General features: G+C 41.7%; 1 protein-coding gene and 1 pseudogene across 1 annotated transcript in view; both read right to left on the bottom strand.

Annotated features, from left to right (window-relative positions):
• The window catches only part of ttc27 (tetratricopeptide repeat domain 27), a 243,222-nt gene that overhangs the window by 74,429 nt on the left and 154,906 nt on the right, over positions 1-13,887 (bottom strand). Inside the window, exons 13-14 of the mRNA XM_041207509.1 lie at positions 3,361-3,456; positions 2,618-2,740 (exon numbers count right to left, since the gene is read on the bottom strand). Coding sequence (XP_041063443.1) covers positions 2,618-2,740; positions 3,361-3,456 — 219 coding nt within the window. The remainder of the gene's footprint in view (positions 1-2,617; positions 2,741-3,360; positions 3,457-13,887) is intronic.
• Positions 2,848-3,012, bottom strand: LOC121275550 (annotated as a pseudogene).

The following is a 13,887-nucleotide window of genomic DNA, read 5'->3' as shown; positions in this document are numbered from 1 at the left end:
ACAACCAACAAATCAAATCTTTACAGTTATGAACGGTGGTGGACAATTAAACAACTAACTGGAGGAGAAAGCTCCATAAATATCTTCATCCTCAATGATGGTAGAACCTTGGATGTCAATGCAAAAGACAAGACTGAAGCATTTACAACCACCTTCAGCCAGAAGTGTAAAGTGGGTGATCCATCATGGCTTCCCCCGAGGTCCCCAGCATCACAGATGGCAGTCTTCATCCAATTTACTTAACTCCACGTGACATCAAGAAACAGCTGAAAGCACTGAACACAGCAAAGGTTATTGGCCCTGACAATAAACAGGCAATAGCACTGAAGACTTGCGCTCCAGAACTAGCCAAGCTGTTCCAGTTTAGTTGCAGCATTGGCATCCACCTGACGATGTGGAAAATTATCCAGGTATGTCCTGTCCACAAAAATCAGGATAAATCTAAGCCGGCCAATTAACGCTCCATTGGTCTACTCTCGATCATCAGCAAAGTGATGGAAAGTGTCACTGACAATGTTATCAAGCGGCACTCACTCAGCAATAACCTGCTCACTGACGCTCAGTTTGGGTTCCACCAGGGCCACTCAGCTCCTGACCTCATTACAGCCTTGGTCCAAACGTGGACAAAAAGAAATGAATTCAAGAGGTGAGCTGAGAGTGACTGCCCTTGACACCAAGACAGTATTTGATCGAGCGTGGGATTAAGGAGCTCCAGCAAAACTGCCGTCTATGGGAATCAGGGGGAAAATTCTCCACTGGTTGGAATCATACCAGCAATAGAAGGATGGTTCTGGTTGTTGGAGGTCAATCATCTCAGTGACAGGACATCACTGCAGGAGTTCCTCAGGCCAAATCATCTTCAGCTGCTTCATCAATGATGTTTTGTCCAGCATAAGGTCAGAAGTTTGCCGATGATTGCACCAAGTTCAGTACCATTCACGAGTCTTCAGATACTGAAGCAGTCGATGTCCACATGCAGCAAGGCTGGACAACATTCAGACTTGTGCAAGTGGCAAGTAACATTTATGATCACGAGGTGCTAAACCACTATCACCTTCAACAAGAGGGAATCTAACCATCTACCCTTGACATTCGTCAGCATTACAATCACTGAATTCCCCCACCATAAATGTCCTGGGGGTTATCATTAACTAGACCAACCATATAAATACTGTGGCTGCAAGAGAAGGGCAGAGGCTGGGAATTCTGCAGTGAGTAATTGACTGCCTGATTCCCCAAAGCCTGTCCACCATCTACAAGACACAAGACAGGAATCTGATGGAATACTCCCCACTTGCCCGGATGTTTAGAGCTCCAACAACACTCAAGGAACTTGAAACCATCCAGGAAAAAGCAACAGCTTGATTGGCACCTCATCCACCACCTTAAACATTCAATCCCTTCACCCCAGTGCACAGTGGCAGCAATGTGTACCAGCTACAAGATGCACTGCAGCAACTCATCAAGCCTCCTTCGACTGCATCTTCCAAATCCATGACCTCTACCACCGAGAAGGACAAGGGCAGCAGATGCATGGGAACACTGCCACCAGCAAGTTTCCCTGCAAGCCACACACCATCCTGACTTCACTGTCGATGAGTCAAAATCCTGGAACTCCCTCCCTAACAGCACTGTGGGTGTACCTACACCAGATGGACTGCAGCAGTTCAAGAAGGCAGCTCACCACAATCTTCTCAAGGGCAATTAGGGATGGGCAATAAAGGTTGGCTTTGCCAGTGGCGCTCACGTCCAATGAAAGAATAAAAAATCCTTTCCACCATTATTAACAGGTGAAAACTTTGCTGCATTGAGTAAATTTGTTGATACATTAAGCCAGGGCCCCAGTAGTCTGCACCAGTGATTCAGGTAGAAGTTGAAGATTCAACGGCAATATTCCAAGTTCAACATGTATTCTTACCTGTGCTCCCTCAACCACATGAAAAGACAAATTAAAGGATCATTAATTTTATTACTGGAGGAGGCTGGCTGCTGCATTTGCTTGCATAACAAGTATGGCTGCATTTAATTGATTGGGTTAAGTACTGAGAGATATTTTTCAGTGGGGCAAAGTGCTTTATAACTGTAAGTGTTATTATATTAAAGGAAAACTCCAGGGTGTCGGATGCTAAATCCCTCTTTTGGATCTAAGGAATCATGATGTTTCCAGGTGCCAAATATAGATTTTACAAAATGCCATCTGTCATTTGTAAACCTTCCTGCAGGGAAATTAAAAGAGAGGAATTTTGCTGGCAAGCAAGTTTTTAGCACTGCAATTTCTGCCTGGCCCAGTAAGTGTAACTGTTGGAAACAAAGAACCACAGTTTTAAGCTGCATCTTTTCAGCTTCTCAGAAGAACTTCCCCCTTTTTCACAAATTTGAGTTTGCTTTTTCCCCAAGATTTTAAAGGCCCCTCAGAAAACTGATTAAAATTTAGTCAATATTGCATGGAGTCAGATTTTGTATTCAATTCAATACTAGAGCTTTTTAATTATGGAGAACAAGCAGATCGAAAGAATAACTCGTTAGATAAAATGGTCTTGTAGCACACAAAAAGCCCCTCTAACAAGCTGTGCTAAATTCAGTCCAATTGTTATCGCCAAGCAGAGTGTTCTCTCACCTTTCCATGTTTCCCAATTCTTTCATAGCAAATAACAACATCTTCCCACATCTCCAATTGCTCGAAGATCTGTTGAGCTGAGCTGGTACATCCCAGCTCAAACAGGAGAGTCGCAAGCTGACGCTAAAGGAAAAAAGGAAGATAAACGTCTTTAAAATTGAAACAATGTATTCATCCTTCTCATTATTCACACTTCATTGCAATATTTAAACCAGATGGATTTTGATAAATGTGTCCACACAGCAGCAAAGTCCTGATGGTAGCAACAGCCTGGAGTAACAGGTTATTCACATCAGAACTGAGGGGCTACCGTGCAGGTATATTACTTTAACACTTTTATATAAAGAACATTTCCTATAAAGGAGCTTTGAAAGATGATTGCCAAAGAAGGCGTTTCTCAAAGACCAAGAAAACATAGTCCGCTGAATGCTAACATTGTCAAATTTAGTACAATCTGAGACTGGGTGGTTGACAAAAACTCTCATCAGCCACAGTGCCGAAGTGTCACTGTATATAAAACACAAAAGTCAAGCATATATCTGTAATAAACATGTTTTCAGGTGTCTACTTGGCTGAGCAGTCACACTCTTGGCTCTGAGTCAGAAGCTTGTGGGTTCTGAGACTTTAGCACATAGGCTGTCACTTCAGGTCACTACCAGGAGAGCTGTGCGCTGTCTTTTACACAAGATGGTCACATTATGTTCCTTAGAGATGGAGAGGGCATTGGAGATTTATAGACATACCTGAACAGCATAGTGTGGAGGTACTTGGCAACAGTAGAAGATCTTTAGACGTTCTACTACAGATGTTGTCTTGTCTTCAAAGTGATCTGCAAGAGCCTAAGGAGGAAAGGTAAAGAAAAGCAATAATTCATCAGTTCACAGTCTTTGCTTCACAAGCTAACCTCAGCCAGAGTGGTGGTACCTGCACCGAAGTTGGCTTCGGTGCCCTTGTGACAGTGTACAAAAAAATCACTATCCAGCAACACTTCTAGAATTGTAGCCCAGCATGCATGTGAACATCAAGAGAACAAATGATTGGGCATGACCATGTTTGAATAGTTTGCTGTTATAACAATCAAAGCCCAAGCATTAATAATGGTCAATGGGCAAAATGCCAAAGGATAGTCATTGCCCAAGGAACTGAACCCCACAAATGACTCAATAGCTGCTGAAGGGAAAGGATGGGTGGCAAGACAAGAAAAACACTGAATTTTTGCCATTCAATTATTTTCTGCAAAATCTCCAAAACTTCAAAAACTCAGAAGCAGAGGCAGGAAGGGATTAAAATCACCCAAGTAATTTCTACTAGTTGGACAGCATAGCTCTTCCTCTTTTCTCTCAGGTTATGATTAAAAACAGAATTGCAAGGGTGACCAGCAAAATGTTTCTTGCAGTATAACAAATAATGACAAGAAATAAGGCACTCCAGCTCAACTGTAAATAAAGTCTGATTATATAAAATGTACAAGGAGCTAAAAACAACAGCCCTAAACAGCAAGTTAGAAAATATATCTTTTCACACCTAAAATCTACCAAATTTATCTCACAATAATGGGGCTATCTTTTCTTTCTCTTTCTCTTCCCCCAGGATGTGAGAAAAGTTTTGTCAGTCACAACTTAGGTCTTTCATGGATGTAGGTGCACCATCCAACAGAACACACAGTTTTATATGATTGATGCTGGTTTGGTATAGATATATTCATACTGATATTTTTACATTGATCTAAAAGTGACAGCACAGCCAGGGAGAGTACCAAGTGCCAACATTGACTCCAGAGGCCATGAAGTCTCGTGGCATCAGGTCAAACATGGGCAAGGAAGCCTCCTGCTGATGACCATGTACTGCCCCCTCAGCTGATGAATCAGTACTCCCCCATGTTGAACATCACTTGGAGGAATCACTGAGGATGGCAAGGGCACAGAATGTACTCTGGGTGGGGAACATCAATGTGCATCACCAAGAATGGTTCGGTAGCACCATGACTAACTGAGCTGGCCGAGTCCTAAAGGACATAGCTGCGAGACTGGGACTGCGATAAGTGGTGAGGGAACCAACTAAAAACTTACTTGACCTCATTCTCACCAATCTGCTTGCTGCAGATGGATCTGGCCATGGCCATGACAATATTGGTAGCGTTACTGGAATGGGAAGGGAGACCCACCTTTACAATAAGGATAGCCTCCATCATGTTGTGTGGCACTACCATAGTGCTAAATGGGATAGATTTCGAACAGATCTAGCAACTCAAGACTGGGCATTCATGAAGCACTGTGGGCCACCAGCAGCAGCAGAATTGTGCTCAAACACAATCTGTAACCTCATGGCCCGGCATATCCCCCACTCTATCATTACCATCAAGCCAGGGGATCAACCCTGGTTCAATGAGTGCAGGGGGGCATGCCAGGAGCAGCATCCGGCATACCTAAAAATGAGGTGTCAACCAGATGAAGGTACAACAGAGGATTAGGTGCATGCCAAACAGCATAAACAGCAAGTGATAGACAAAGCTAAGTGATCCCAAAACAAATGGATCGGATCCATGCTCTGCAGTCCTGCCACATCCAGTCATGGTGGAGGACAATTAAACAACTCATTGGAGGAGGAGGCTCCACAAATATCCCCATCCTCAATAATGGGGGAGCCCAGCACATTAGTGCAAAAGTTAAGGCTGAAGCATTTGCAACAATCTTCAGCCAGAAGTGCTGATTGGATGACCCACCTCGGCCTCCTCTGGAGGTCCCCAGCATCACAGATGCCAGTCTTCAGCCAATTTGATTCACTCCGCATGATATCATGAAACAGCTGAAGGCACTGGATACTACAAAGGCTATAGGCCCTGACAACATTCCGGCAATGGTACTGAAGACTTGTGCTTCAGAGCTTGTTGCTTCACTAGCCAAGCTGTTACTGTACAGCTACAACACTAATATCTCCATAGCAATGTGGAAAATTGTGCAGGTATATCCTGTCCGCAAAGAGCAGGACAAATCCAATCCAGCCTATTACCACCACATCAGTCTACTCTTGGTCATCAGGAAAGTGATGGAAGGAGTCACCAACACTACTACCAAGCAGCAGTTGCTTAGCAATAATCTGCTCACGGACGCTCAATTTAGGTTCCACCAGGATCACTCAGCTCCTGGCCTCATTACAGCCTTGGTTCAAACATGGACAAAAGAGCTGAACTCAAGAGGTGAGGTGAGTGTTACTGCCCTTGACAACAAGGCAACATTTGACCGAGTGTGGCATCAAGGAGCCCTAGCAAAACTCAATTCAATGGGAATCTGAAGGAAAACTCTCTGCTGGGTGGAGTCAGACCAAGCACAAAGGAAGATGCTTGTGGTTGTTGAAGGTCAATTGTCTCAGTCCCAGGATATCACTGCAGGAGTTCCTCAGGGTAGTGTCTTAGGCGCAACCACCTTCAGCTGCTTCATCAATTACCTTCCTTCCATCATTAGGTAAGAAGTGGGGTTGCTCGCTGATGATTGCACAATGTTCAGTACCATTCACAACTCCTTAGATACTGAAGCAGTCAATGTCCAAATGCAGCAAGACCTGGACAACATCCAGGCTTGGGCCGACAAGTGGCAAGTAATATTTGCACCACACAAGTGCCCGGCAATGACCATCTCCAATAAGAGAAAATCGAGCCATTGCCTTTTGATATTCAATGACATTACCATCGCTGAATCCCCCATTATCAACATCCTAGGGGGTTACCGTTGACCAGAAACTGAACTGAACTGGACTGGCCATATAAATACTGTGGCTACAAGAGCACGTCAGAGGCTTGGAATCCTATGGCGAGTAACTCACCTCTTGATCCCCAAAGCTTGTTCACCATCTGCAAGGCACAAGTCAGGAATGTGATGGAATACTCCCAACTTGCATGGATGAGTGCAGCTCCAACAACACTCAAGAAGCTCGACACCATCCAGGACAAAGCTGGTTGCTTGATTGGGCACCACATCAACAAACATTCACTCCTTCCATCACTGACAAATAGTGGCAGCAGTGTGTACCATCAACAAGATGCACTGCATGAACTCAACAAGACTCCTTTGACAGCACCTTCCAAACCCACGATGGCTACCATTGAAAAGGACAAGCGCAGCAGGTACACGGGAACACCACCACCTAGAAGTTCCCCTCAAAGCTACACGCCGTCCTTACATGGAAATATATTGCCATTCCTTCATTGTCGCCAGGTCAAAATCCTGGAGTTCTCTCCCTAACTGCTCTATGGGTGTACCTACACCACATGGACAGCAGCGGTTCAAGAAGGCAGCTCATCACCACCTTCTCAAAGGCAATTAGGGATGAGCAATAAATGCTGGCCTAGCCAATGATGCCCATATCCTATGAATGAATAAAAAAATTAATCTTTTTCTTCATCGTCAGCTTGCTTTCCAATCAATGCAGTGGGAGCTTTTCACAATAACTGCCTGCAAGTTTCTGGAGAAACACAGGGCAATAAAACTAGAGTAACGTATGGCATTAAGCTACAAGAGCAGACATTGACTACAAAATTCTTTTGTAGTCTGAGGCTATAATGGCAAAAATGAACCCACAAGGAAATACGGAAAAACAATTGAAAGTGGCCCCTCCCATCAATCAAATTCCACGTTGAAGATCACTTAACTTTTTTCTTCAATATTAGAACAATAGCGTGTACACTTCAAAACAACCCTTTTGGGAAAGCCATCTCACCACACGACATTGACAGGTACAGAAGCATTTAAATTATTTTAGGAAACAACTTTGTTTACTCAGTTCGGCTTAGTAACAGTGTACATAAAGAAAATCTACACATTCCATACTTCAAAGTGTCAAAAGTAGGTTTTTCTTTAAAGAAAAGAAAGCTAGACAGTCATTTCCTTCTTTGACACTGATAACATGTCCTCTTCCCCAAGGACAGAAGCCAAAGACTTATAAGCAGCTGACTTATAAAAACTGTCCCTAATAATTAGCCTCAGGATGTCCCTAATTATCCCTGCATGGGTGAACTGCAGTGACCTTAAAAAAGTTCAGAACAAATTTAACACAGCTCCATCGTAACTGCTAGCCATCACAACCACGACCCAGACTTCTCACGGCAACACCAGGGGAGAACAGCTAGTACTTAATTTTTAAAATGTAGCCATAACAAAAGATTTCCAATAGCCTCATGTGAACTTCATCTTCAGGCACTTAAAAAGTAATTGAGTGCAAATGATGGTTTGGTTACTTCACGCATCTGGCGATGAATAACTTGATTGCTTGTGCCACAATTTTGGCCAAGGGCGTTCTAAATTAATCACCACCTGAAGCAGCTTTTGGTTACTCAGATAATTTAACAGTTCAATTCAAGAAAGTACTCGTACGTAAGAACACTAGACTTGAGGGTAAAAAAGCAAAGTTAGCAATAAGAAGGGAGCCAGTCCAATTAACTGGGCAGAAAAGTTAGTGAGCAGGTTGACAGATGTGTAGCACAAAACACAAGATTAGGTAGAGCATAAATATATTCCTATAGAGTGAAAGGGAGGCATATTAAATAAAAAGCGTGTAGATAAGTTACAGAAATAGTACTGCAAATAATCGAGCCTAATATAGATGGTGAAGTATGGAGCTGCAAGGCAGATTAGAAGGACCGTAGTCATATAAAGTTAAATAGTAAAGCCTTTTGTATGCATATGAATAGTTATGGAAAGGATAGAACCACTCAGGGATGAAGGAAGGAGTCTAATAGTGGAGGGCAAGGGTGGTTGGTTTTTACAAGCGCAAGTCAATGTGAGAGCGTAGTTGTACCAGAGGAGTATGTGGAAAAATTGACTGAGCTAACTGTTGTAAAGAAATTGGTTCTGAAACTATTTGCAAAGTGGATAAGTCACTAGGCCCTGATGGTTGTGTTCCACAAATTTAATGCAGTTTTTGCAGAAGTAACCAATAATGGGGAATGCAGTAAATGTAGTATATGTGGATTTTCAAATGGTGGTTTATGCGGTGTCTCACTAAAGGATTGTTAATAAAATTGAGGGGTTTGGTCTAAGATGAAGCAGCAGCATGGATGGAATGTTGGACATAGGAACATAGGAAAGGAGAAGGTCACTCAGCCCATCGAGCCTGCTCTGTCATTCAATACGATCACGGCTGATCAAACACTTCAATGCATTTTATCTACGTTATTCACATAACCCTTTACGTTATCGTTAATCAGAAATCTATCAATCTCTACCTTAAACATACTCAATGACTGAGCTTCCCTGGCCATCTGGGATAGAGAGTAAAGAAATTTCCCCTCTTCTCAGTTCTAAGTGGCTCCCCCCTTATTTTGAAATTGTATCCCCTGGCTCTAGACTCCCCAGCCAGGGGAAACATCTTAGCTGCATCTACTCTGCCTATTCCTTTAAGCATTTTGTAGTTTTTAATGAGATCACCGCTCATTCTTCGAAACTCTAGAGAATACAGGCCCAGTTTCCCCAATCTCTCTTCGTAAGACAGTCCCGCCATCCTCGGAACAAGTCTGGCGAACCTTCGTTGCACTCCCTCTATGGTAATAATATCCTTTCTGATGTAAGGGGACCAAAGCTGAAGACAGTACTCCAGGTGTGGTCTAACTAAGCTTCGAAATATTTGAAGCAAGACTATACTCCTGCACTCAAATTCTCTTGCGATAAAGGCTAATATTCCATTAGCCTCCCTAATTGCCTGCTGCACCTGCATGTTAGCTTTCAGTGACATATGGACAAGGACACCCAGATCCCTCTGTACATTGACACTTTCTAATCTCTTACCATTTAGGAAATACTCTGCACATCTGTTCCTGCTACCAAAGTGGATAACTTCACATTTTTCCACATTATGTTCCGTCTGCCATGTTTTTGCCCACTCGCTAAGTCCGTCCAAATCCTCCTGTAGCCGCTTTACATCTTCCTCAGAACACACATTCCCACCTAACTTTGTATCATCAGTGAACTTAGAAATATTACATTTGGTCCCCACATCCAAATCATTGAGATATATTGTGAACAGCTGGGGTCCAAGTACTGATCCCTGTGGTACCCCACTAGTCAGAATGACTCGTTCATTCCTACTGTTTTCTGCCCGTCAGCCAATCCTTAATCCGTGCCAGTTTATTGCCTCTTGTCCCATGTCCTTTTATTTTGCTAATCAACCTCCTAGGGGGGACTTTATCAAAAGCCTTCTGAAATTCCAAGTATACGACGTCCATCCACTCTCCTTTATCAATTTTGTTAATAACATCCTCAAAAAACTCCAACAAGTTCATCAAACATGATTTCCCATTTGCAAATCCATGCTGACCATGTCTAATCAGATCATGATTATCCAAGTATCCATTTATCACATCCTTTATAATAGGTTCTAGCATTTTCCCTACTACTGATGTGAGCCTAACAGGTCTGTAGTTCCCTGTTTTCTCTCTCCCTCCCTTCTTAATTAGTGGGCGACATTTGCTACCTTTCAATCTTCAGGGACCATTCCAGAATCTATAGAATTTTAGAAAATGATCACCAATGCATCCACGATCTCTACAGCAGCCTCCTTCAACATTCTGGGATGTAGAATATCAGGTCCTTCGGACTTATCAACTTTCAGTCCCATTAATTTCTCCAATACAACCTTCTTACTTATACTAATTTCCTTCAACTCCTCATTCTCCCTAGTCCCTAGTTATGGACAAGAAATGTAAAAAAAAAGTGGATGGTGCTTGGATTATAGAAAAAATGTCAAGAATCAATTCTTGAGTCCACTTCTGTTCTTAGAGAATACAGGTGATACGTAGGGCACAGTCTCAAAACTTGACACAAAGATAGGTGGTTTGGCAAACAGTGAGGGCTGTAAAAGACTTCAGGAAAAGACAGATAGATTAAAGAATGGGCAAAGGTGTAGAAGTTGGAATTTAGCATGGATGGTATGTTTTGGGAGGATAAACAAGAAATGGGGTTATTCATTGATCACAAAGGCAATGAAGGGTGTGGATGAACAGTAAGATTCAGGAGTTCAAATATATAACTTCCTTGAAGGAACTGCAGCAGAAAAAGCCTTCAGAAAGGTTAACAGAGTCTTGGGTTTCATCAACTGGAGTTTGGGCGACAGAAGCAAAGCCATTTTGAGAGTAGATGTACCAGGATAATGCTGGCAATACAAAACTATAGTTAAGAGGAAAGACTTGAGATACCAGAACTATTGAACAATGGGGAGGTGATAGTGTAGTGGTATTATCATTGCATTAGTAATCCAGCACCCAGGGTAAAATCCCACCAAGACAAATGTTGAAATTTGAATTCCATAACTCAAATTAAAAGTCTAATGATGACCATGAAACCCATCTGGTTCACTAAAGCCCTTTAGGGGAGGAAATCTGCTGCCCTTAGCTGGTCTGTCCTACATATGACTCCAGACCCACAGCAATGTGGTTGACTCTTAAATGGCATAGTTCAGGGGTGATTAGGGATGGGCAATAAATACTGGCCTAGCCAGCGACACCCACATCCCATAAACAAATAAAAAAAATGGTTCATTGGAGTAGAGGGGACCGAGAGAAGATTTAATAAAGATTTTTTTAAAAATTATGTTTATGAGTTTTGAGAGGGTAAACGCTATTTCCTTTGGTTTGTGAATCCATAACATGAGCTGTTACTGAGAACATGAGAGAGAAGTTAGGAGTATTATTTTTAAATAGAGGACTGTTTTGCCAAAGGAGGTGATTAAGACAGAGATCATTGCATTGTTTAAGGCAAAATTGGATAAATATTGGAAGTAGAGGCAGAAACAAAGCAAAAGGCAGAGTGTGGGCATGGGGCTAGTTTTGTACATAATACACTTAATAGGATAGAGAAAATAAACCTGTAATAATCCTTTCAGCTTCACCGGGACAAGAAGACACAGGGTCAGTGATGTGAGGAACAAGTTTAACAGAGGCAGGTGGTAGCTCTTTGCATGATTAACCGTTGGAACAGGTTGCAATGAAGGGGTTGGTTGAGGCCAGAACACTTGATTCATTAAAGAAATAGATTCTGTAATGGCAAGATTGCAGTGTTGATATTCTGGAATGATATAATCAAAGTTGCAGGAAAAGCAGCCTTCTTTCTCTCAACTTATCTTGCAAATGAAGCATCTATTCCAATAAGAAGGATTGTGAAAATCTCGCTGGTTTATTTAGGACTTATCATCAGCTTATGCATACTTCTTCAAAATTCCAGCTATTCATTAGAAAGAACAAGTAAATTAATCTTTCTAAGGCATAATGAGGAGAATTCTTTTTTACACTGCATGTCATGATGATCTAGAACGCAATATCTGAAAGGGGGAATGGAAGCAGTTTCAGTAAAGACTTTCAAAAGGGGAACTGGAAACAATTGCAGGGTTATTGAGGAAGGGCTGGAAAGTCGGATTCACTGGAAATAGAGCTGGAATAGGCACAAAGGGCCAAATGGCCTCTTTCTGTGTCATCTGATTCTTCTTTGGACAAAATGCTTCTTTTTCTTCCAACAAAAGGGAAATTTTAATCTTAGGGTTAAAAGTTAAACACTACTATATGGACACACCTTCAGAAAGTAATTAAAGATAGCAACTAAACTGTTACCAATCTTATAAAGAGCGCAGCTGAAACTGGAATGGCAACAGTGTGCTACAGCTGTTGAGTTGACTCCCACTGTCTCAATACCTCCATGGAGCCTATAGCTGAGGTAAGAATGAGCTGCCAGCATGACTGTCTGCTATTTTAACAGCCATGAACTGGAATGCTACAAAACACTGTTAGAAATCCACAGACGTCTGACATCAGAAGCCAATAAAATTAAATGCTTCCTGTGACTATGGCCCTGGCTTGTATCAATAAACAACCTGTAGCACAATTTATTTTTTCAATTACCCTCATAAAGGTGTTGAAACACAAAATAGGTTTCTCCACCAAAAAAAGTTGTTTCAAAAACTTAGTGTACAGCAGGAGAATTGCACAGACAGAAAAAAATAAACTGTTCATCCCATTACTGGAACAACTTCTTCAGTTTCTACATCATTTGTGGGTACAATTAACCCATGTTTTTGCCGCCCCTCCCCACAATGCACATCCTATGCACTGGCTGAGAAGTGAATGAGCTCTCCTCTGACCTCTGCCAGCACAGTTCATAGGATGGGTAGAAGAAAGAATGGGGCTTCTCCATATAAACATTGATTTTTCCCACCGTTCTGGTCATCTAGACTTTGGCAGGAGGAACTCCCAGTGAATCTTCACTGTACTATTTTCATGGCATCCTTCCTATGATCTTACCAGTTCCCTGTACAGATTCATAATTTTTGCTGCATCTTGTATCTAATTTCTTATATATAAAAATGTAAAATCCATTTGCTCTTTTACTTCCATGTAAAGATTTTCAAAATTTGGATCTCGATGTATTTCCACTTTTATCATGCGCATACTTCCATTCTCTGTTCCAAAAGTGTACAATGTCATTCATCCATGTTAAAGTGTATATGGCAGACATTCTTAACTTCATGTCCACCTGCTGTCTCCTCTGTTCTTGCTCAGTTTGCCATGCCTCCCCATTTGGTGTCATTAGTAAATGTTAATATTATCCACTCTACCTACATATGAATCCTTTATTTATATAATGTAATACATATTACATAAATATGTAATATTGTCAATATGTAATACATATTTATATATAATAGGATAGGATGCCCTGGACACAGATCCCAGGGGCATACTTGTAGCTACATCTTGTCAATCTGAGAAACATCTGATTACTTTTATTCTCCATTACCATTCCTCAGCCATCCCCCAATCTGAGCTACTATCACTTTAAACTTCTGTTTAAACCATGGGTCTTCAATTTTCCTGTGTATCACTTTATCAAAGACTTGTAATCCCTTTGTCTAAGCTCCGATAATTTCCTCAAAACAACTGATTAAATGAACAAGCATGACCACCTGCCCTTTTATAGAACTTGTTCACAACAACTCTCCCTTATTTTGATTTCGAGCTGTTCAACTACTTCAACTACTAATGCAGGCTGCCTGATCTACAATTGCCTGACTCATCCTGTTTCTCTTTTCAAATTTAAACCTTTGTCACAACTTCAATTTCCAAAGAAGGTTAGAAATTTCCAGCTAGTCCTTCTGCTATTTCATCATGAACCTTCCACACTTTTCTGAACTATAGACCAGCCATACACATGGAACAAACTGGTCCTGATAAAACACATGGGATTTGTGTGGAAATTCATCTAATCAAATCTGAAGAAGAAACAGGAAAAGGACTA

Source organism: Carcharodon carcharias, chromosome 2, assembly GCF_017639515.1.
Source record: "Carcharodon carcharias isolate sCarCar2 chromosome 2, sCarCar2.pri, whole genome shotgun sequence".
NCBI classification, from domain to species: Eukaryota; Metazoa; Chordata; class Chondrichthyes; order Lamniformes; family Lamnidae; genus Carcharodon; species Carcharodon carcharias.
Note: the sequence above shows the minus strand (reverse complement) of the source record. Positions and strands in the feature narration are given on the sequence as shown.